Source organism: Physella acuta, unplaced genomic scaffold (genome assembly GCF_028476545.2).
Source record: "Physella acuta isolate Inbredline_101_S28 unplaced genomic scaffold, ASM2847654v3 ptg000510l, whole genome shotgun sequence".
NCBI lineage: Eukaryota > Metazoa > Mollusca > Gastropoda > Physidae > Physella > Physella acuta.
The window spans coordinates 47501-69465 of NW_026732029.1; the positions used below are offsets into that span (position 1 = coordinate 47501).

A 21965-nucleotide genomic window follows, 5' to 3' on the forward strand; every position below is an offset into this window, starting at 1 on the left:
CTTATATTTGTGTATATTTGTGTAGGCTTATATTTGTGTATTTGTGACTCTGATATCACGACTCTGCTGGCAGCTAAACTAAACGCTAGAATTGTTCTTGGACCTTTGTGTATATTTTGTATATTTGACTCTGGGAATATCACGACTCAACAGGTAGCCAAACTCAGCACTGGTCGATCAAAGGGTTCAACACGAACAAGTACACTTTTCACTGGTGGTAAGCGATATTAGTTATAAGAGTCTCCTCGATTGCCTAATTATTAGCTCCAGTGGCGTAGCGAGGTCGGGTGTCACCCAGTGCGGCACTTAATGATGTCACACCCCCCAGAGGCGTAGCGACCTTTCCTGGGGACAAACTTTCAAATTTTCGATTTGCACCCCCACCCCCCTCGAACTTTCGTTTTACACCCCCCCCCCCTCAAGTTTTTCTCTATATGTTTTACTATTTTTTTGCCTTGGTGTCAGCCCCCTAATGGTGTCACCCGGTGCGGTCCTCACCCCCCGCCAGAGTTTCTTCCAGGCATCTCCCGAAATTTTTTTACCGCCCCCCCCCCCCCCCCGAACGAAATGAAATTTATATAATTTATATAGAAAATATATACTTTTAACAGTGTCCGCCCCCCCCCCCCCCCGAAAATTTCAAGTGCCCCCCCGGAGAAAAAAGTCTGGAAGAAACACTGCACCCCCCCCCCCTCTCGCTACGCCTCTGATTAGCTCTACAGCAATTAGTTGACTAGAGGTATTTCAATACACGGCAAGATAACAGCTTGTCATTTTGGAATAGGCATGAAAAGCTGGTTCCAAATTTTTGATGCCAGAAAGCATATTTTTCAATCAAATTTGAATTTGTGTAGCCTAAAATAAGTACAAAATCATTTCCGGTTTTATTAAGGCTAGAAATAGTTAAACAAATAAATTCTAGTAATATAACAGTAATTTAGTAAACACTTTTTAAAAAAATATTTGATTTGGATTAGTAGAGTCAGTGTGTTGTGGTGATTGGGGATGTTATATTATCTATATATGTAATTCTCTGCTGGGAGACGCTAGAAAAAAAGCTGTAAGTTACTGTAAGCGCGCCAAGGCATATCTCTCTAGGCATATCTCTATTACTCCCCCCCCCCATGGTCTGGTGAGCTGTGGTTCACGCTGTTTACAAGCGTAGAGACGGGTTTAGTGACGGCTATTATAGGGAGATAATTTAGTTTGAAACTATTTTAAACTTAGGGGAGGTAACTAAGAGGAGGCTGCATTCACGAGGAGGGGGGGAGTTGGGGGAAATGAGGGTTTTAGTGTTTTAAAGCAAATATATTTTCAGGGGCAGCATTAGTACTGACTACTGACGAATTCACAAATTATGAATTACTGAAAAGTAGAAAAAACAACTAAAAGCGGCGCATGATACGCCGCGGGTCGGCTCGTTTAATATAAATACAATACTACGCTATAGATCACTATTGTCTATTTTTATTATGGAAAACAATAATAATTGATCTGACATTTATTTTTTTATTTTCCCTGGCCATTCTGTTGACTTCAATGAAAGGTTGAGGACAGTTTTTGAAAATATTTGAATTGATGAAATAATTCTAAACGACTTTTCAACGGCTTATATTCGATACAAAAATTTAAAAATGAGTTTAATAGATGGTTTCCAAACGGCTTTAATTTTTACAAATGTAACTATAATTTTATCATATTTTTAAAAAGACTTTTTCAAAAATTTAGTTAGTATAGTATTTATTACATATTACATAGATTTTAGATCTAGATTTAGATCTAGATCTATATTTTCCAAGACTATTCTCGGCGATTTAACCCATATTATCCCAAGGTCTCAAATTTTTAAAATTTTTTGATATGGTTTAGCTTTTGGGCACTGAATGAAGGAATGACTATGGATTTTTTTTTAAATCAATACTTTTTAAAATATCGATTTTTAAAAAAACGTCCCATAAATGGGACGCTAGCAACGAACGGCCCCATGTACATTTATTGAAAAATAAAATCATTTATAACGAAATATGGCTAATTACGCGAAAATTAAGCTGTATACTGATTTTGCATTGTTAGACCAATGATTACATTGTTTAGGACAGCACAAAATACTGATAATGATCAATTGGGTTAGCCATACCATGGTCTAAAATGGAGAAATTATGTTCAAAAGTCTAGTTTTCTTTCAATCTAGCATCCATTAAAGTGAACAACTCTTGGAAATAAGTAAAGCTGTGACTAGTACATCTAATTATACACACATCATCACAAATATTGTTATTATTCATCGAAACTGTAATATAATTAAATATAAATAATTGATTTTTTGGGGGGAGTACTTGATATTTTCAGGGGTGGGGACTTAAATTTCAGGGGAAGGGTGGGCATTGGTAAAAGTATGTTTTGTATATAAATTCTATTTTGTTCTGGGGGCAGAGCCCCCCCCCCCCCCTCCTCCGAAATGATGCCTGAAAGAAACTCTGCCCTCAGTGAATTTGCAAAAGATGATCCGGTCGTTCCAGATGTCATCCAGCCATCTTCTCTTTTGTTACCCTCGCTATTCCCCCCCCCCCCTCACAGGCGTACATTAGGAAGTCTGAGGGGTGGGGGTGTGCAAATCGAAAGTCTAAGGGGGGGATGCAAATCGAAAGTCTGGGGGGGGGGGGTGCAAATCGAAAGTTTGTCCCCGGTCGCCGGGAGGGGTCGCTACGCCTCTGAGGGGCCCACTAACACTTTTTGCATAGGGGCCCAAAAATCCTAGCTACGCCACTGCATCAGACATCTTATTTCTAGGGCACAGATCCGTCTCTGGGGGCTTGTATTGAGTGTTCATGGCTCTCATCCATGTATGCACCTCACTATGCGAACAGCTCCCAATCTAACACCAGGAATCTCCTTAAAAAGTTAACAAAGTAAAACTGGTATCGGGAACCTTTGGAGGGAAATATTATTGGGGCATGACAACCGTACACAGCTAACTCACATTTCTGCTATATGTAGCTTAAGCTCTCTTATATGAAGAGAGTTAACCAACCCCCATGACTGAATCATTTCACCTAAATCGTGGCCATTGTTATTATTCTGTTTTGTTATAATTTTAATATCACGCGCTAGTAAATTTACAGCAATACTAAATTAGTTTGTATTCAATGGTATTAAATACTTCAATAAGTGTTATTCTGAAAACTTAAAAATAAAATGTAAGTTTTTCAATATTTGCAATTTTTTAAATACAATAATATATAAGAAAATATAGCTCAAGGTCATAATTAAACATCTATAAATACTACTTAACACCCGAAAGTCAACAGTTAACAAAGTCAGCAATTGTTTCACCATAAATAACCATTTAACATGAATATTTGCATCTGTGTTTCTCGCTAGTGTCCAATAAATGTGACATTTGTGTAACAATCTGCATAAATATAGGTCAAGGTCATAATTAAATATCTATAAATACTACTTAACACCCCAAAGTCAGCAGTTAACAAAGTCAACAATTGTTTCACCATAAATAACCATTTAACATAAACATTTTCATCTGTGTTTCTCGCTAGTGTCCAATAAATGTGACGTTTGTGTAACAATCTACATGGGGCCATTCGTTGCTAGCGTCCCACTTATGGGACGCTTGTTGTACACTTGATATAACCAAGTAGTAAAAAAAATTGTTATTCTTAAATTTTTATCAGATAGAAATATGGTATTGCTACAAGTTTCAAATGTATTTTGCACTTAAAATGTTAATATTTTAGAAGATATGCATTTTCCTGTGCGCATGTTTTCTTTTTTCCGCCATTTTGACAAGTCCTGCAAATCCGGCTCTATAACATTTTTCTAAATTAATTTTTTTCACAAAACACACACAAATTCAATAGTCTAGCCAAGCTTAAATACAATGAAACATAATTTGTGTTTTAACTAGTTTTTAATAAATTTTAGCAATTTTTTTTGCAAGCGTCCCATAAGTGGGACGCTAGCAGAATATGGGTTAATAGTCTTTTGTCGGCAATTTATTTTGTAATGTCTAAGACTGTCTAAGATATAAAAAAAGACACAACAAGGTTCATCATCCAAAGAAAATATTTTATTTAAAAAATAAACAAGTAAATTTCTACAAATTGTAGACAGACTGTTTTATTTTTTTCTATTTTGTTTTTTGCTTCCAAAAAAGATGTATAAAATGTCGGCCGTAAAATATCAATATTAATTTCTTCCCTATATCCCTTCACCGAAATGAGAATTAAAAGTTTGATGATAAATGTCAAGAGTTCAACTCAAAATGCCAAAGTAACTTCGAATTCAGTAGTGACATTTAACTTGGCATTGATTGCTGTTAATATTTAGGCCTATGAGTTTAATTCCTAAATTCCAATTTTAGCAGTTTATTTTTAAAATACCGTGCTAATTTAATGTTTTATGAAAAAAACAATATATTTATAACTTTTTTTTTTTACTTTTTAAAATATTTTATGAAACAAGTAAAACTAAAAACTGAATTAACAAGTCAAGTAGTAGGCCTGTCAACAGGCTTACTATTTTTTAAAAAGATTTTCTTCTGATTGAGGTAGCTTTAGGCCTACCTGTCAGTTAGTATAACTAAGACTTCAGAAAGTTAAAACAAAAAATGTGCTGCTATGTGGTTGTGTGTATCTCAGACAATATCCTGATAAATAAAATAAGCTGAAAGAATCTACAGTGTATTTTTTTTTTGTATTACCCACAAGTGTATGTTTTAACTATTGAGTATTGAAAAAAAAATTGCTGTAGATTTAGATCCTGTAACATATAAAAGAAAACTTCAGCATGTACATAATAATAGAAAACAAAAAGAAACATATTATTCAATGCAATATTTATATCACAAAATGCATTTGAATTTTGAATTTTATGCGAATATGAAAAAAAAACGTTTAATACAAAAAACAGACTTTCAAAGAATTTAGATATTTACAAAAACAAACCATTATATATAAATAATTTTTGTTTTACAGAAATAGCATTTCAAAATTGTAAAAGCTTGTAAAGAAATCAGTGTCAGCGGGTTATGTAGTAAAGTAAAGAACTCTTTGAAATAGAAAATAGAAAAGTAATACAGTTTTAAATATGTGTTAAAATTAAGTTTATAAAACATCAACATTTCAGTTAAATAATTTCTTTGATTACAGAAGAGCTATACAATTTGAGAGTAACTTGTAATTTGAATACAGAATATTTTATGAAGCATTTTTATTTAAGCAAATATTAGTATAAATAAACATAATAATAAGAGCATACTAACTATCTTACTGTGTTTAGGCCTATTTGATCTTTTTTATTACTTTGACTTAAAAAAACAATTAAAAACTATACACTTTTGTTTAAGCATTTTTTTGCTATTTTAAAAATTATTTTTAAAGAAATTTTCTACACATTATATATAGAGAAATCTAAATAAATTTCTGTTAGAATATAATTGTATACCTTATAAGAAAAATATTTTTAAAATTTAACGTTTACAAGCCACAAGATTTAAAATGTTCATCAAATTATGCATAGATCAATACAGGAATGAAAAAGATTTTCAAAGAACAAATTAAATGAAATACAAATAATATTACTATACATGATAGTAGCTGGTAATAATTTAACTTTTTTTTGTCCTCTTTAAGTAAGAGTTTATATATTGTCAGAAGAATAATTTCATATCATGCACTTAAATCTTTATATTTCCACAAAACCGTTATTAACTGTTGTTAAATACCACTTTTGATACTAACATAGGTTTTACCACTTTTACCCAACATGTCATCTGAAGGTCCTATCAACATAAATAAAAAAATAATTTCCCATAATGCAGCAGCCATGAAATTTTGTGTTTATTAAAAAGTTGATTGTATAAGTAAAAAATTAAGGAATAATTTCACCAGGATACAGTATGAACCAATGATAACATGTAAGCAATCTGTAACACAAAGCGAAAACTTCAGCATTCAAACTAAAGATATAATTCATTAACACACATTAGACAAAATGCTTAAGTTCCCTAGCTGTATAGTACACTGCTAAGCAAAGCTGTTCAGTACAGAGTAGAAAAAACTATTAAAAATATTAATTTAAAAAACCTCTTCTACATAATGCATTATTTTTATAACTGGCCGTATAATAAAACAATAGTTACTTGGATTCTAAAAAACAACAAAAACAAACTTGCTAGTCTTTATCATGACAGTATTTTAATTTTTTGTCAGTTTTAAACAATTTAGTCATTTTCATTTTAGTAACGTTTTAGCAATTTCCCAATAAATTTTAAAAAATATTTTGCATTGTATATGTGCACTATAATTCATACAGCATATTATATGTTAAATGTGATTTTTTTTTTAAAATAGCATTTTTATAATAACACACTTGTAATCTTCATGTTACTCTGGTGTGCACTGTAATCATTTTCTTGCTAATGTCATCACCAAGGTGTACATGGAAGAATTTGTTTTACAAAAGAAGCAAGCTAGGAATCTATAAGCCAAGTGGTTATTGATATTGTGATGTCAATTAAAAATAACAAGTTTTATTTACCATTTTACATTTTAACACTAATGAAGATCTAGAATCCATCCATTTTAAAAATAATTCATCCCGTAAAGGCATGCTAGTTAACTGAGATTATTTTTTAAAGGGATTGTGGTCTGATTTTATAAAAAACTGCGACAAACTTAAATTTTTTAAATGTTATAATATAATTATTTTAAAAAACTAAAACTACTGCTATAAAGTTTTGGTGAATAAATATTGCACTTAGACCCGTACTTCATAAACACAAAGCACCATTTTGAAATACAGTGACAAATCAGTTGAGAGTTGTTGTTTTTTTTTTAGATTTTTACAGATCTGTAATGGAATATGAAGTTAACAAAGAAAAAACTTCACATACAGTGTATACTGAATGTGTAGGCCTATATCTATTAATGATAAAAATGTTTAAATTAAGCAGTTTACATTAGAGTGAATGATAAAGTGACATAGTAGATGTTACAGTAAAATGAAGCTATTGGAAGCTGCTGGGCTGGTGAATTATTTTATATATTGTCTAATATTTTTATATGCTCAGCTGTCATGATTTCTTCAGGCAGAAATAATGAAAAAATTTTCAAAAATGAAACCTGAATCCAAAGTAATTTTATATTACACTAATTGATATAAAATACATTAATCTTACAAAACTATTAGATATGGTTTCATGTTATAGGCAAAAATAATTCATGTTTATTGCCTAATTTTCATGTAAATAAATTCTAACGGTGTATACCATTTTTGCTACATTTTAAATTGAAATTTGCACAAAATGTATTTTAGAGATATAATATTTATAAGCTATCGAAAGTTGAGTTGTAAGGAACTCTGTAGATTTTAAATGTATAAGTGTATTCACTAGTATTGTATGCCTTAGGATAAAACACAAATGACAACAGATACAAAGCTAACCCCATGTCTTCAGATGCAACGTTTGTAAAAATCAAAATGTTTGAAACAAAGTTATAACAGTTTTTTTTTTCCTTTTTTTTTTCAATTTTCAGGTTTATGTCACATAGACACAATTTTAGTTAACATTATTGAAAAAAATACCTTCACAAATATATTTAAGTTTATATTTTTAATCTAACAGAAGTGTTTTTAAGACTAGCATCAAAAGTTTAGACAAAAAGTATATTTTAAAATTGTTCAACTTTTTTTTTAATCTAACAGAGACTAGCATAGACTGAACTCAATAGCCAGGCTGAGTTAAAAAAACAACAGTGGGAACCTTCAACGCTAAAGACAATTCAGTTGTTTTTTCCTGAGAATACTTATCTGTTTTCGTGAGGTACTTAATGTTAAAAAATGTTTTATAAATTTTTCTTCATAGTTATTAATACAAACTCTTAAAATTTTCCTAACAAGTATGTTCTTATTTATATTAGTTAAAATTTTTTTTTAAATAAATTGTCTGTAATTATTTATCTTATTTGTCTGTATGAGAACTCCGTCTAAATGACGTTGAAAATTAAAAGTAAAAAAAAGGCTACATATGTGTAAGCTTAGTATGAAATTCAAATATAAATTTTTTAAGATAACCTTTTGAATCTAAAATAAAATTATATATTTCTACTTTTTTAAAAATATTCCCTTTTTGTATTCAGTTTACTATTTTCAAGTTATGATGAGTTCTGTGTTCTTTTCATTTTAGGTAATACATACAATAAACAATAATTCAGGATATTTATTTGCAGTGGTATAAATGAATACAGTAACATTCAAGACACATTCATCTTTAATTTACATAGTTTTTAACATAACAGACGTGGAAGACGATAAGCTTAACCAGGACAGGGAATATAAAAAGAAGTAATTAATACGTGAGAGGAATTTCATAACAATGATTAAAGTTGAAATAATATTTTACAAGCAATTGTTGACCAAAAAAAAAAACAATCTTGATTCTATTTACAGTTCCATAGTTGAGCGGCTACAATTCTGAAAGTAGAAAAATGATTTTAGTTAACAGTTTTAATTTTTTTGAATTAATCAATGATATTCTTTCATCCTTGATGTATTTAATTTTTACAGTTTTATTTCCATTTTAAATTATGATTGATGTGAAACGGCATGAAGCAATAATACTTTTTGGGCAATATTGATTACATTTTTAATTTATTTGTTTGTCATGCATTATTTATCTTTTGCTTATTAAAGTTCAAATAAGGCTCTTACATTTTTGTATCAATATGAAACTATTCCCACCAAAAATGCAGAATGATTGTGATTAACCAATGCTCATAGTAAAGATAAAGTTTAAAAAAAAAAATGTTTGCCTAAGATCACATAGTCTGGATGTTGGGGGGGGGGGGGGGTGGGAGGGGGACGACACTTTTTTTTCAGGTCAATAAGAAAATCTGATGCAAGAAAAACAGTTATTTATCTCTTAAGATTGCATAGATTCCACATGAAAGCAAGATGATATGATACAGGGGAATAAATTTTTGACCACAAAGACTCAACACATTGTAAGATTTGACACATTGGAGATTTTACACAGAAAAACAACATTTCTCAACTTAACATAAAAATGTCTGACATAAGGAAACATAACATTACTCAATATCACATAAAAAGATTCAACATAAAAAAAAAACATAAAATTGTTTAACATCACATAACAAGAGAGAATTCAACATAAAAAATAACAGTGTTCAACATCACATACGATCTGATGTAAAGAAACATAAGAGTGCTTACCATCACATAACATATCAATGAGGCTATCCTGCAAGTCTTGTAATTTATCGTAATCCGGCACCTGGAATAAGTGGTTCTCAGGGGGGTAGGCGCACATGCTGTTGATCTCTGGCTGGGGCGGGTCCTTGCTCACAACTATGATGAAAACCTGGTTCCAGAAGAAAGAGTGGGGGTTTCTTAGAGGCTTTATATGACAGGTGCATTAGAATTGTTTTTTGTAGTTTTGAACAGAAGTGTTGTTGAATTGAAATGTATGTTATATAAGATTTGTTTTCATTAGTATTTAACTATTTGCCCTTAAGTTAGCTCTTCTCTCATTACTAACATCCATGCCTATAAATTTAGCCCTTTTTATATTGATGACTTACCTAAATGCCCCTTAAATTTTCCCTTCTAACATTGATGACTTTCCTAAATGCCCCTTAAATTTGCCCTTTTAACATTGATAACTTACCTAAATGCCCATTAAATTTTCCCTTCTAACATTGATAACTTACCTGAATGCCCATCAAATTAGCCCTTCTAACATTGATAACGTACCTGAATGCCCTTTAAATTAGCCCTTCTAACATAATGACTTACCTCAATGCCCCTCAAGTTTGCCCTTCTGGCTTCTCTCAAAGCTTTCAGTGGCTCTGCCAGTTCGCCATCAATTAAAATGATTGCTATCTGTAAAGAGAGAAATGATTGATATCTGTAAAGCGGTAAATAAAAACTACATACAATTAATAAACTATCATATATTTTTTTCAGTAATTTAATTAAAAAGTACAAATATAATTTTCTTTAACTTTAAGCACATTATTCATAATCAATGTTCATTATAAGTATTTTAAATACACATTTTTTCAATTACATAAGAAAAGGTATTTCAAACAAAAAAATATGTTATAATGTAGTTTGTTTTTAATATTCTTCTGTTACGCTAGTGACTGGTAATCTATGTTTCCTTTGCCTTTTTCAAAGTTTTACAATGAACAGTAAATTAAAAACTCCTGGAACTGCTGGTATTTGGGTTGACGACTTAATTAATAATTAGCATGCATGATCACCCACACTTTATCTGCCTCTCACACACAAAACGCTAAACTATGCCTGAGTGTAGCGGACCGGCTTTGAACAATATTGTAAAATGGAGGTGAGTACTTCACCTTCTTAGCGTCCTTCCTTGCCCCGTTCTTGGCGTTGAACTCATGTCGCCGTAGTTCACGAATCAGGCGGGGTAATTTGTCGGCGTCGTGACCATCCAATGACGAGACTAAGTGATCACGATCTCCATCAAGCCTGAAATAATTAAACAGGTATCTGGTTTTTACTTTAAAACACACAGGAAAAAAATAACTAAGAGTCACATTTTAAGCTAAGAAAAAATAATCTAAACATTATTTGTTCATAAACTGAATGAGTGTTTAAATTTTTAAACTACTGAATATGTCAATGTTAATTCTTCAATGATAATGTGATGCTTAAACAGAGGTTTTAAAGCACATCGTCAAAATGGACGCTACCTAACACTGAAGATTAGTTGAAGGAATGGACGGCTAACGTTTACTTGAAGAAATGGACGGCCAACATTTATTTGAAAAAAAGAACGGCAAACATTTACCTAAACGAACGGACGGCAAACATTATATTTATTTACATGAAAATTAGGCAATAAACATGAATTATTTTTGCCTATAACATGAAACCATATCTAATACTTTTGTAAGATTAATGTATTTTATATCAATTACTGTAATATAATTTACTTGAAAGAATGGACGTCAAGCAGTTACTCCAATTAACAGACGGCCATAGACTAACTTCAAGTAATGGTCGGCCAACATTTATTTCCAGAAAAGGACGACCAAGACTTACTTGATGGAATGGACGATTAAGACTTACTTTAAGAAATGGACGGCCAAGACTTACTTGAAAGGATGGACGGCCAAGACTTTCTTAAAAGAATGGACGGCCAAGACTTACTTGAACGAATGGACGGACGGCTCACAATCGTCTGGCTGCAGCATGCCCATCTGTATGGTCTCGCTGCTGAGGTCCACGGAGTTGGCCACGGTCTTCATGAAGTCGGTCACCTTCTGGGTGTTCTTCCGGCCCGCGCTCTCGCTGTCCATCACAAACACCATGTCGGCCTCCTGCCTCGACCCACAGGCTGCACGGAGAGAGCGGAGGGGGTGGGGGGGGGGGTGTTAGACATTTTTTATGATTTTATGTAGAGCAATATAAGTAATTTAATTATCACATATACCTATTTCAACGGGGAAAAAAGAATAAAATTGAATTGGGGGAAAAAGGGGGAAGGTGGTTTAGGAGATTCGTTGTGATTTGATGACCTTACCATCCGTACCATTTACATGGGAGAAGGACGTTAGGCCGAAAGACATTGTCCTAAGGCCGTTTGTCCAAATGTAACATACGTAACTCGGGCATTTGTCGCATTTGGTCCATTGCATTGAGGGGATTTGTCTTAGACCTAATTTACATGAATGTTGTGTAAATTCTTGTAAGATAACCACTGCAGTAATGTAATGTTTTAATTACATGAGTTATTTCCCTTTGACCGATGGACGTGCATATTTTAAAACACCATGTAATTCATTAGAACCTTTTAAGTCGTTTTTTTTTTTAAATACTGCGTCTTTCATCTCAGAAAAAGAGTTAATTAAAGTGTTCTTTATTTTATTCCAAAGCAATCTATGACTTGTAGAACTTAGCCATTTTTATTTCAACTTTAATTTTTTTTATTTTTTTTTTTAGTAACTTAAGTGATAATAAAGGAACGCCAATATTTTAACATGACACATATTAAATTGTAACAACACGAAGATTTATGAACGCAATATCTGAGAAAGTTATATGATTCTATTTGATATGTTGTGAGTTACGTACCTTGATCGGCAATGGCTATCGGGGAGACCTCAGCTAAAGATGAAATAAAAAAGATTAAAAATACACATACATTTGTTGAAAAAATCTTAAGCCGAAGAGAGAAGTTGATCATTGATTTGTGTATAACTGAGAGTTCAATTCTTTTTCATTCTTAATTGCTACATTGGACGGGAATTCTTCCAACTCAAGTATTACGTGGCCCTGCATTTCTTTGTTTGCTGCCATAGCCTTTGTCCACCCAAGAACAATCTACATAGGAACAGTTGTTTGGTTTAGGAGTTTTTCTCCTACATGGTATTCTGGTATACCAGCTATCAAGCCTCGTCTGGTTGGGGTTCGAACTCGGTACTTTTCGGTTTAGAAACTATGAGCTTTACCGTTCAGACAACGCCGACCCTTTGTTTTCTATTAAATCACAATATTTAACAAAGGTAAATTTATAATTTGCTTGGTAAATTTACAGTAAGGCATTGTTGGATATAGCAGATGAAGTAAAGTCAATGTGATTCTATTTACTCAGGTAAATACAATGATGATAAGATATTTATAATCTCTAGTGGTCTTTACATACTCTATAACTATCATTGTGTCCATATTAGAATAAGAAAGCTCAATAAATTCACGAGGATCTAAATATAAACACCAGTAGACTAGTATTTGAACCTGACACTGTGCAGTTAAGATTACCATGCTGATACGCTAGCTAGTTCACAACTTCACGCACCAGTGCACAGTCTCTATCGGATGATCATGTCCATATTAGAATTAGAAAGCCCCCAAAAAAATAATTAAAAAGTTCACGAGGATCTAAATATGAACACCCGCACGACTAGTATTCGAACCCGTGCCTTTAAGAACAACATGCTGATAAGCTAGCTAGTTAACAGCTTCACCCACCAGTGCACAGTCTCTGTGATGATCGTGTCCATATTAGAATTAGAAATCTCAAAAATTCACGAGGATCTAAATATAAACACCCGTACGACTAGTATTCGAACCCGTGCCTTTAAAGAACAACATGCTGATACGCTAGCTAGTTAACAACTTCACCCACCAGTGCATAGCTCTACGGCTGTCTCTGTGACGATAGTGTCCAGCTCACTAAAGGAGCCCACGATAAAGGTCTTGCGGCGTCTCGTGTTCTCGCCGACCTCAAAGAAGGGCGCGAATTTGTTGTCGGTGCTGCTGTCTACGGAGTTCAACCCGGCGAGTACCTGTAGTTCCTCGGGGTTGTACTTGCGGCCCACACCTGTGGGGGAGTAGAAGTAGAAGTGTGTTAGTGTGGGGGAGTAGATGTGTGTTAGTGAGGGGGAGTAAACTTGTCGTTGTGTAGGGAACAAAGGTGATTATGTCTTAGAGTTGGAAGTTGACGTCGTTTTGATTTTTTTATAATGGGGGGTAAACGTCATTGTGGCTTATTGGGGAAGGGGGGAGTAAACGTCATTATGGATTGGTGGGGGGGGGGGGTAAACGTCTGTATGGCTTGGTGGGGGGGATAAACGTCAATATGGCTTGGTGGGGGGGGGGGGGGGGTAAACGTCTGTATGGCTTGGTGGGGGAGGGGGGTAAACGTCTTCATGGCTTGGTGGGGGGGGGGGGGGTAAGCGTCATTATGGCTGGGGGGGGGGTAAACGTATTTGGCTTATTGGGGGAGTGGGGGGGTGGTAAACGTCAATATGGCTTGGTGGGGGGGGGGGGGGTAAACGCCTGTATGGCTTGGTGGGGGAGGGGGGTAAATGTCATTACGGCTTGGTAGCGGGGGGGGGGGGGGTTAACTTCATTGTGCCTTAACATTTGCTGGTTTGCTCATCGGGAGGTGGGGATGGTGATGCTTGGGAAGCTGCTTCATCAAACTCCGATGGATAAGGCAGTATGATATTATCTTGATTTTAATACCCAGGACAAGTACGTCTCTAAACGTCGATAGGTCATGCATTGTCGAAGTCTTTTGAGGTTTAATTTAAAAAAAAAACTCCGTATCAACAGTACAAGATAATATTGTAATGAAACAAGAATCTATAAAAAAGTATGTACAAATTTAATTTTTGAGGCGGGGATCAAAGTCCTGTTGTTTGCCTATCTTAGTTTTTTTTTGTGATACGACAATATTTTTAAACTTAAAACTGAACTCGACAAAAGCGTTGTTAAAAATAAAATGGCACTGTAAAACGTAATAGCTGTTGTGTCGCTGTGGTTTTTCCATGTGTTGGGTCGTATCCGGTACTTAGTCTGTCTGTGTCTGTCTGTTACTGGGTCATTTGCAGGGTAAAAAACACTGCCATTATGGCATGCAAAAACAAGGTATGGACATTCAAATTTTGTTCCATCGGTGTTTTTTTTTAAAGTTGAAAGCATTTTTAAAGAATTTTGTATTTTCTGGTAAAATATTTTCCTTCCGAATTTTATTTTAAAAATAAATTAGAGTATATAAAAATAAAATGTATAAATATTTTACTTGTCCTGCAGTTCAGACATAACGGTATGTTGCTTACTCCTATTATACTTTCGATAATCTCCCCTTATTTTCTATTTTTTCATTCCAAGGAAGTGAGTTATCTCGCCTTGACTATTGGTCGGTACCGTTTAACAACGAACTGCATATAATCTAATCGGGTTTAAATATTTTACTGAAAATTTATAACTTTCTTCTCCGACCCCTTTACAAAACAACATACTATGACTAGTCCGATGTTCTTATGTTTTCTTATTCTAATTTACTCTTCCAATAACCCACTGATGATCGACCATAATCCTCAGGCCCGTCTTTCCCATTTTAATTTGCTCTAAACATAAGTAAAAACAAGGAACCACTATTCATACAGATGGCTACAACTTAGATTCCCACGTGTTTTCTTCCAGGCATCTCTTCGGGGGAGGGGGGTGGGGGCACCGCCCCCCCGAAGAAAGTCTACCGCCCCCTCCCCCCGAAAGAAGTGGAAATTTAAAGAGAACTTATATACTTTTACCAGTGTCCGCCCCCCCCCCACCTCCCGACCCCCCCCCCCCCCCCTCCCAGAAAAATATCAAGCCCACCGGAGAAAAAAGTCTGGAAGAAACATTGATTCCCACCACCCACAAACCTACCGATGGCCATGATTTCAATGCCTGTCTTTCTCGCCATACTGGCTTCCTTCTTCACCTTGTGGAGATTTTTAGAAGAACTTCCAGTAATTAAGACCATCAGCTGTAAATTAATCAAAACAATTATAATTAGCACCCAACAAAATTGAAACAACACCAACCCATTTATTATGAGGCATGCTATATTTCTTGTCATCCCTACATCCCCTTCCCTCAAAATCTTCAGACAGTGAACAGAAAACTTCAATTCTTCACTATCCAGTGAATTCGATTCACATTTTAAAAGTTGTATGATATGTATCTAGCTACAAACATTTATCTGTGTGAGATATGAAGTGAATGAAAGTAGCGTGCCCGGTTCAAACTTGGCATAAATTCCTCTGTACATAGGTTATCTGTGCATACGCTATACACGACTAGAACATAAGACCACTTGTGCATAAGCCCATTTAGACATAAAACTTAATTTAAAGCTCCGGACTTAAAGCCCCTTGCACTACAGAAATAAACCCATTTAGATATAAACCCAACTCCCCCCCCCCCCTTGGATATAACCCCCCACCTAGATGATACCCCCCCCCCATTTCTTTAAGTCAACTTGTTTTATACAAGTTCTAGACATCACCTAATCGAAAATAATACAAGCAGAACCCCAGCATGGTACCAGCCTCTTACCCGAGCGTCTACAATACATGCAGAAACCTGACATAAACCCACTAGACAACCCCTTGTACATCAACCCCTGCACTTTAACCCTAACGGACTGTTATACATGCAAAACTCACCAACCAGAGGCGTAGCGATCCATTCCTTACCCTATTTTTATTATGATGTCCCTCGTTTGATGTAGAAAACAGTTTCAAAAGTCCGTTAAGTCTAGTAGCAGTGTATTTTCTTTACCTTAACTGCATTATTAGTAACGCAGCTCAGAACGAGCTTTTTATTTATTATTTCTACCCAGTTTGGCTCCTCCGTAATGTCGGGGCCCGGGGCGCCCCCCCCCCCCCCGCCCTTCCTTTCGCTAAGCCTCTGCCACCAACAGCACCAGCCCCTACCTGAGATACGCCTCTGCCACCAACAGCACCACGCCCTCCCCTAGTCTACGCCTCTGCCACCAACAGCACCAGCCCCTACCTGAGATACGCCTCTGCCACCAACAGCACCACGCCCTCCCCTAGTCTACGCCTCTGCCACCAACAGCACCACGCCCTCCCTAGTCTACGCCTCTGCCACCAACAGCACTACGCCCTCCCTAGTCTACGCCTCTGCCACCAACAGCACTACGCCCTCCCTAGTCTACGCCTCTGCCACCAACAGCACTACGCCCTCCCCTTCGCTACGCCTCTGCCACAAACAGCACCATCACCCTCCCCTCGCTACGCCTCTGCCACAAACAGCACCATCACCCTCCCCTCGCTACGCCTCTGCCTCTGCCACCACCAGCACCAGCAACCTTACCTGAGCGACATCCTTTCTGGCCACGCTTCTCTTGAAGTTCTTGGTCCGCACATAGTGGATGACCTCGTCAATCTTGGTGCTCCCCTCAGTCCGCTCTATCTTGTACAACTTCGTCAGTGCCTCGTTTAACGTCTCGTGATCGTTGACGTTGAACACGGACACCACCTGTGTAGTCAGATGAGAGGATGAAAATTGTGTGGGTGGGTACTCTCTAGACGGGGACGGGGTGGTTGGGTGGTAGAGTATACAACTGCTAACCCGGAAGTTTTGAGTTCCATACCCCCAGGTTCTCCTTGAGTTAACGCAGCTCTAATGGGTACCCAACGCTATACCGATCCAGAGAGTCTCGAGTTACATACCCCGGGTTCTCTTTGAGTTAACGAAGCTCTAATGGGTACCCAACGTTATCGAGTTCAATACTCCGGGATCTTAATCGCAGATTGTCCCTGAGTTCACCCAGTTGTAATTGGTACCCAACGCTATCGAGATCCAGAGAGTCTCGAATTACATATCCCGGGTTCCTAATCGCAGATTGTCTCTGAGTTTACGCAGCTCTAATGGGTACCCAACTCTATCCCAATTCAAAGAGTCTCAAAATTAATACCCTGGGATCTTATCCTTAGATTGTTTTTACATAACTTTATATGAAAATGAAAAATTCTAAATTGATTATATTTTAAAACTATATTCATATAGCTTAAATACAGTTGCCGTTATATGGGTCAATATGGGGGTTATAACCCCCAGTATGATAACCCTCCCCTACACTTTATACAGCATTAGACACGAGTCAGTTCTTTGACTAGCTAATCTACACGTATTGCAAAATACTCGGACCAAATTGTAGGGGTGGTCCACGGAGTAATATATTCTATTTTCAAGAGCAGTTATGGCTAATTTAGTTTGACACTAATGATTGGCATTAATTATAACCACGGATTAATTGATCTGAATCTATGTATAGCAGTCAGCTACATGAAAATATGTTGTTTATTACAATTACTGTAAACCTATAACTTTTTGTTTATATTTTAATTTATAGTTATTGATATTTAAAAAAAAAACAATAACAGGCCAAAACCAATAATAACAATAATAATAATAATAATAATTATTATTATTATTATTTTTATTTTTATTTATATAAATAATAATAATGATAAAAATAATGCTAATTATAATAATTTTAATAATCATATAAATAAAAAATGTTCTTTTTATTATTATTATTATTATATCACAGGAGTATGAAAATTAAAGGAAATAATCTCTTAATTAAAAAACTAATTAGTAATAAATTGGTTTTGCTTTACTCAAAAGCAGTCGATGTTTTCGCACAAAAACAATAATTCTAAAAATGCTTTTAGGCGCGTTCATAGACGCTGCATTTAATTAACAACTCATTTGGGGGAGGGGGTGGTATAAACTGTTGGGATTGAGGATGGGGGATAAAGGGTGGGGTGGAGATGATACTACTAAGGTTACGGACTGATTAACAACCAAGGTCACTGAATGAGTACCGCCACGCGGGCATCACGTGGTTCGCCCACCCAGGAGCGAGCAGAAATTGAGATGACGTCAGCACTTTTAAACCGTCAGCTCTCCTAACAACGATAGCAGTTTCAACTCCACCCAATTCTCCCCCTCACTCCAGTGTACTGACTAGATAATTATAGAGGATACTTTAAAATGACATCGATATGCTAATGAAGTGATGCATCCTTTTTTTTTTACTATATGTTTGATATATTTAGAATGTATAGCGGTCGTTAATAAACGTTTTCAAGCCATTCTGACCTAATTAATAACCGAAAATAAAGTCACGAAACTTCTACCTAATCCATCCTCTTTCTTAATCGAATTATAAATATCGCATTGAATTGATTATCATGTTTGTGATAATATTTTGTTTTCTATATTTGACGTCACATTTCCAATTCCCCCCTTCCCCAGTTATTATCACAAGACAATGTAGCCTATCCTATCAAATACTTATCCCTAGATCATATGACTTATCCTACGAAATTTGATGTACTTATCCTTATACCAGATGCGACTTATCCCACAATGTGTGTAGTTCGTATCCCCTATGATTCTAATTATCCTACGAGCTGTTCAGTACTTATCCTAATACTAAATGTAACTTATCTTACGAACTGTAAAGTTATTATCCCTGGGCTATATAACCTACTCACGAGATATGTAGTACTTAATACACTACACTTGTTGCAATAGCGGGCGAATTAATTGGACTCAGAATTAAATCTTTGATGTATCTCATAAAATATGAACCAGAAGACTTCGACATAAATACGAATAACTTGGTTAAGTATACTAGTTAATTTCTGATATCAAGGGCGGTAACGTTAACCTTAGGTACACTACCTTTGAGCCTTGAGTACAGTTTTTATATATCCCAAAGGTAACAACCATAAACCTAATATCACTTCCTACTCGACCTCTTTAGATACAAACTTACGGGGTGGAAAGGGCGGAGGGGTTGGAGACATACATATTGAAAACTGTGAGGTTAACTTTAACAACTATTTATAGCTTTTTTTAAAAAACAGAAACTCGGTTAAGTTACGGCGTTGTAAAAACTATGTAACAAGCCATAGTAAATATATGCATTACCTGCATGGTTACAAGTCAGTAAGTCAAATTAGGATCAATAACAGATCGATTAATCAAAATGATACGAATATGTCTGAAATCCCCCCCCCATACACTTTTCACTCAAACAATTTGTAATTAATAGTTCAATCGATTCCACTTCATACACCTTTTTTCTATCAGTAACCTACCCGCCTCCCCCACCTCATAATTAATAGTTAACTCAACTCCCATAAATGCGCCTTTCTTCTATCCGTAACCCACCCCCTACACCCCATAATTAATTGTTAATTCAACTCCCCTAATTTCGCCTTTCTTCTATCCGTAACCCACCCTCTCCACCCCATAATATTTAAATTAACTCTCCTAAATACGCCTTTCTTCTATCCGTAACCCACCCCTCCCCACCTGCACCCCAGAAGGTCACGTGATTTACCTTGTCACTGTATATGACGACACCAATCCTCGTCCGGTCGAACCCGATGTCCAGCCCCACGGTGACGTCACGAACAAACTTGACCTGGTGCCAGAAGGCCATGGGGGAGATGTTGGTGGAGGAGTCCAGAGCGAACACGACGTCCACCGTCTTCATCTCACACACTGGGGAACACAAAGGGGGGGGGGATACTGGTTGAAGCTAGTCAATGGGAAGTATAGCACGGTTACCATGACAACAGTGGACAGACCAAAGGGGTATTGTAGAGACGACGTCGACTATTAACATCTCACACACTGGGGACACAGGGGGGGGTGTCAGCACTGGTTAAAGCTAGGACAATAGGAGCTACAGCACAGTTAACAGGGACACAAAGAGGGGGGGGGGCGATGTCAGCACTGGTTAAAGGGTAGACCAATGGGAGCTATAGCACAGTTACCATGGCAACAGTGTACAAACCAAGGAGGTAATATAGAAACGACATCTTTATTCTATCATGCTCATGAAGAATAAACTGTGTTTACAGAAGACGTACGACAAGAATATGTTTATATTTATTTGCTTGTACTTACTTGTTTACTTATAAAATGTTATTGGTTATTGCCAAATGTTCCAATGCATATTTAATTATTTTTTTTAAAGAACTGTAAATATCAATAACTACACAAATATGATGGTATATAATATTTTTTTTTGTAACATTTTTTTGCAAAACGTAAGCAAGTGTAGGGAACAGTCTAAAGACCATAGTATCGCCCGCAGGCTAACCTAATTCTTAACAGAATTTGCATTAGACGCGTGAAAATAGAAAGATTAACATTAAAAATTGGCAATAACATTTTGAAAATATTGTTACAGTTTAACATTGTATTGTATTGAGTTTTTAAAAAAAATAATATTACACTTTGAGACTAGTTTATTCCCTGAGCTTATAAAATCAATGTATCTATTTCTCAGACTTTGGAGTAGGTACGGAATTAAGTTCAGCGCTTTGCCTAACTGCCATTTCCTAGCTCTTTTGGGTACCTACCAACCAACGTGCCTAAGTTTAAACGTAATCTAAATCAATGTAGAGGCAGTAGAACACTTAGTTATAAGATCGACTCCACAGGCTATCAAAAAATGTAACAATGTCCTTTATGTAGGCTACATTGCTTTAACCTTTATAAGACATCTTCAGACGTCTTTAGTGCTAGATTCTTTTAGTCTTTTTTTTACCCCAAACAGACTATTCATCGAGGCGTGGTATTCAAGCATTATAAAATCAAATGTCAGCAGTTCACATGGGTGACATTGTAATATTTAAACATGCATTATGATTTTTTTTTTAAACTTAATGTTCGAGTTATTGGTCTCATGCGGTGTGTTCTACTTCAGCGTATCTTGCAGCTTGCTAGCGTCTCGTAGCTGTCATGCGCAGAGGGAAGGATCTACTTTAGCTTTTAAAGTGGTACAGTAGAGGTCCTCACGTTATTTAGAAATGAGGGTCCAGTTAGTACGTGAGTGGGAGGAAGATAATGTAGGCCTTTTTTAGGAAAATGTTGCAATGTAGTATTGTAGTCCAATGTTACAGGGTTCACGAGTGCAGGGTCCAGTATAGCAGGGTCAAGTATAGCAGGGTCAGGTATAGTAGGGTCCAGTATAGCTGGGGTCCAGTATTGCAGTGTCCAGTATAGCAGGGTCCAGTATTGCAGGGTCTAGTATTGTAGGGTCCAATATAGCAGTGTCACTAATTGCAGGGTCCAGTAGTACAGGGTCCATTAATGCATGCTCCAGTATTACAAGGTCTAGTATTGCAGCGTCTTGAATACAGTGTGATATATTGCAGCGTCCAGTATTGCAGCGTCCAGTATTACATTATATCCTAGTGCAAGGACCCCAACTTGACTGGTTTAACAAACACCATAATAAATAGCCAACGGTGTAATTTTTCTTAGAGAATGGTTAGCATTATAACACTCTCTTGTTCATCATGCTTTTCTTTCAATTAATCTAAATAATGTGAATGTTTTCTCTAAGCACAAAGTCCATGATATAAAAACAAATCCAGCTCTATTTTGTTAAAATAGCTGCTGTATCAAACAAAATTTGAGAATAGCGTTACCTCTGCTAAATTACGCATTTAAATTTAATCTTTTTTTTTTAGGTCTGAATAACAATGTACTCGAGACTATTCAATGAAGTGGCGTGTAGACACTACACATAAAAAGAATGGGTTGAGTTGGGGGGGGGG

At 35.8% G+C, this 21965-nt stretch overlaps 3 protein-coding genes across 3 annotated transcripts in view; 1 reads left to right on the forward strand and 2 right to left on the reverse strand.

Annotated features, from left to right (window-relative positions):
- The window catches only part of LOC131944811 (RAC-gamma serine/threonine-protein kinase), a 30949-nt gene extending 23163 nt beyond the window's left edge, over window positions 1–7786 (forward strand). Inside the window, exons 13-14 of the mRNA XM_059305629.1 lie at window positions 154–217; window positions 7723–7786. Of these exons, the coding sequence (XP_059161612.1) occupies window positions 154–217; window positions 7723–7739 (81 nt within the window). The 3' untranslated portion in view covers window positions 7740–7786. The remainder of the gene's footprint in view (window positions 1–153; window positions 218–7722) is intronic.
- Window positions 4067–12172, reverse strand: LOC131944812 (uncharacterized). Its single transcript, XM_059305630.1, has 6 exons — window positions 12145–12172; window positions 11221–11407; window positions 10404–10536; window positions 9835–9921; window positions 9253–9400; window positions 4067–8490 (listed from the first exon to the last, which is right to left on the reverse strand). The coding sequence occupies exons 2-6, from the start codon at window positions 11379–11381 to the stop codon at window positions 8483–8485; spliced, it is 537 nt and encodes a 178-aa protein (XP_059161613.1). The 5' UTR covers window positions 11382–11407; window positions 12145–12172; the 3' UTR covers window positions 4067–8482.
- A 1018-nt stretch (window positions 12173–13190) lies between these two features.
- The window catches only part of LOC131944818 (collagen alpha-1(XII) chain-like), a 46303-nt gene continuing 37528 nt past the window's right edge, over window positions 13191–21965 (reverse strand). The window contains exons 9-12 of the mRNA XM_059305634.1: window positions 19733–19896; window positions 16684–16848; window positions 15229–15328; window positions 13191–13393 (exon numbers count right to left, since the gene is read on the reverse strand). Of these exons, the coding sequence (XP_059161617.1) occupies window positions 13191–13393; window positions 15229–15328; window positions 16684–16848; window positions 19733–19896 (632 nt within the window). The remainder of the gene's footprint in view (window positions 13394–15228; window positions 15329–16683; window positions 16849–19732; window positions 19897–21965) is intronic.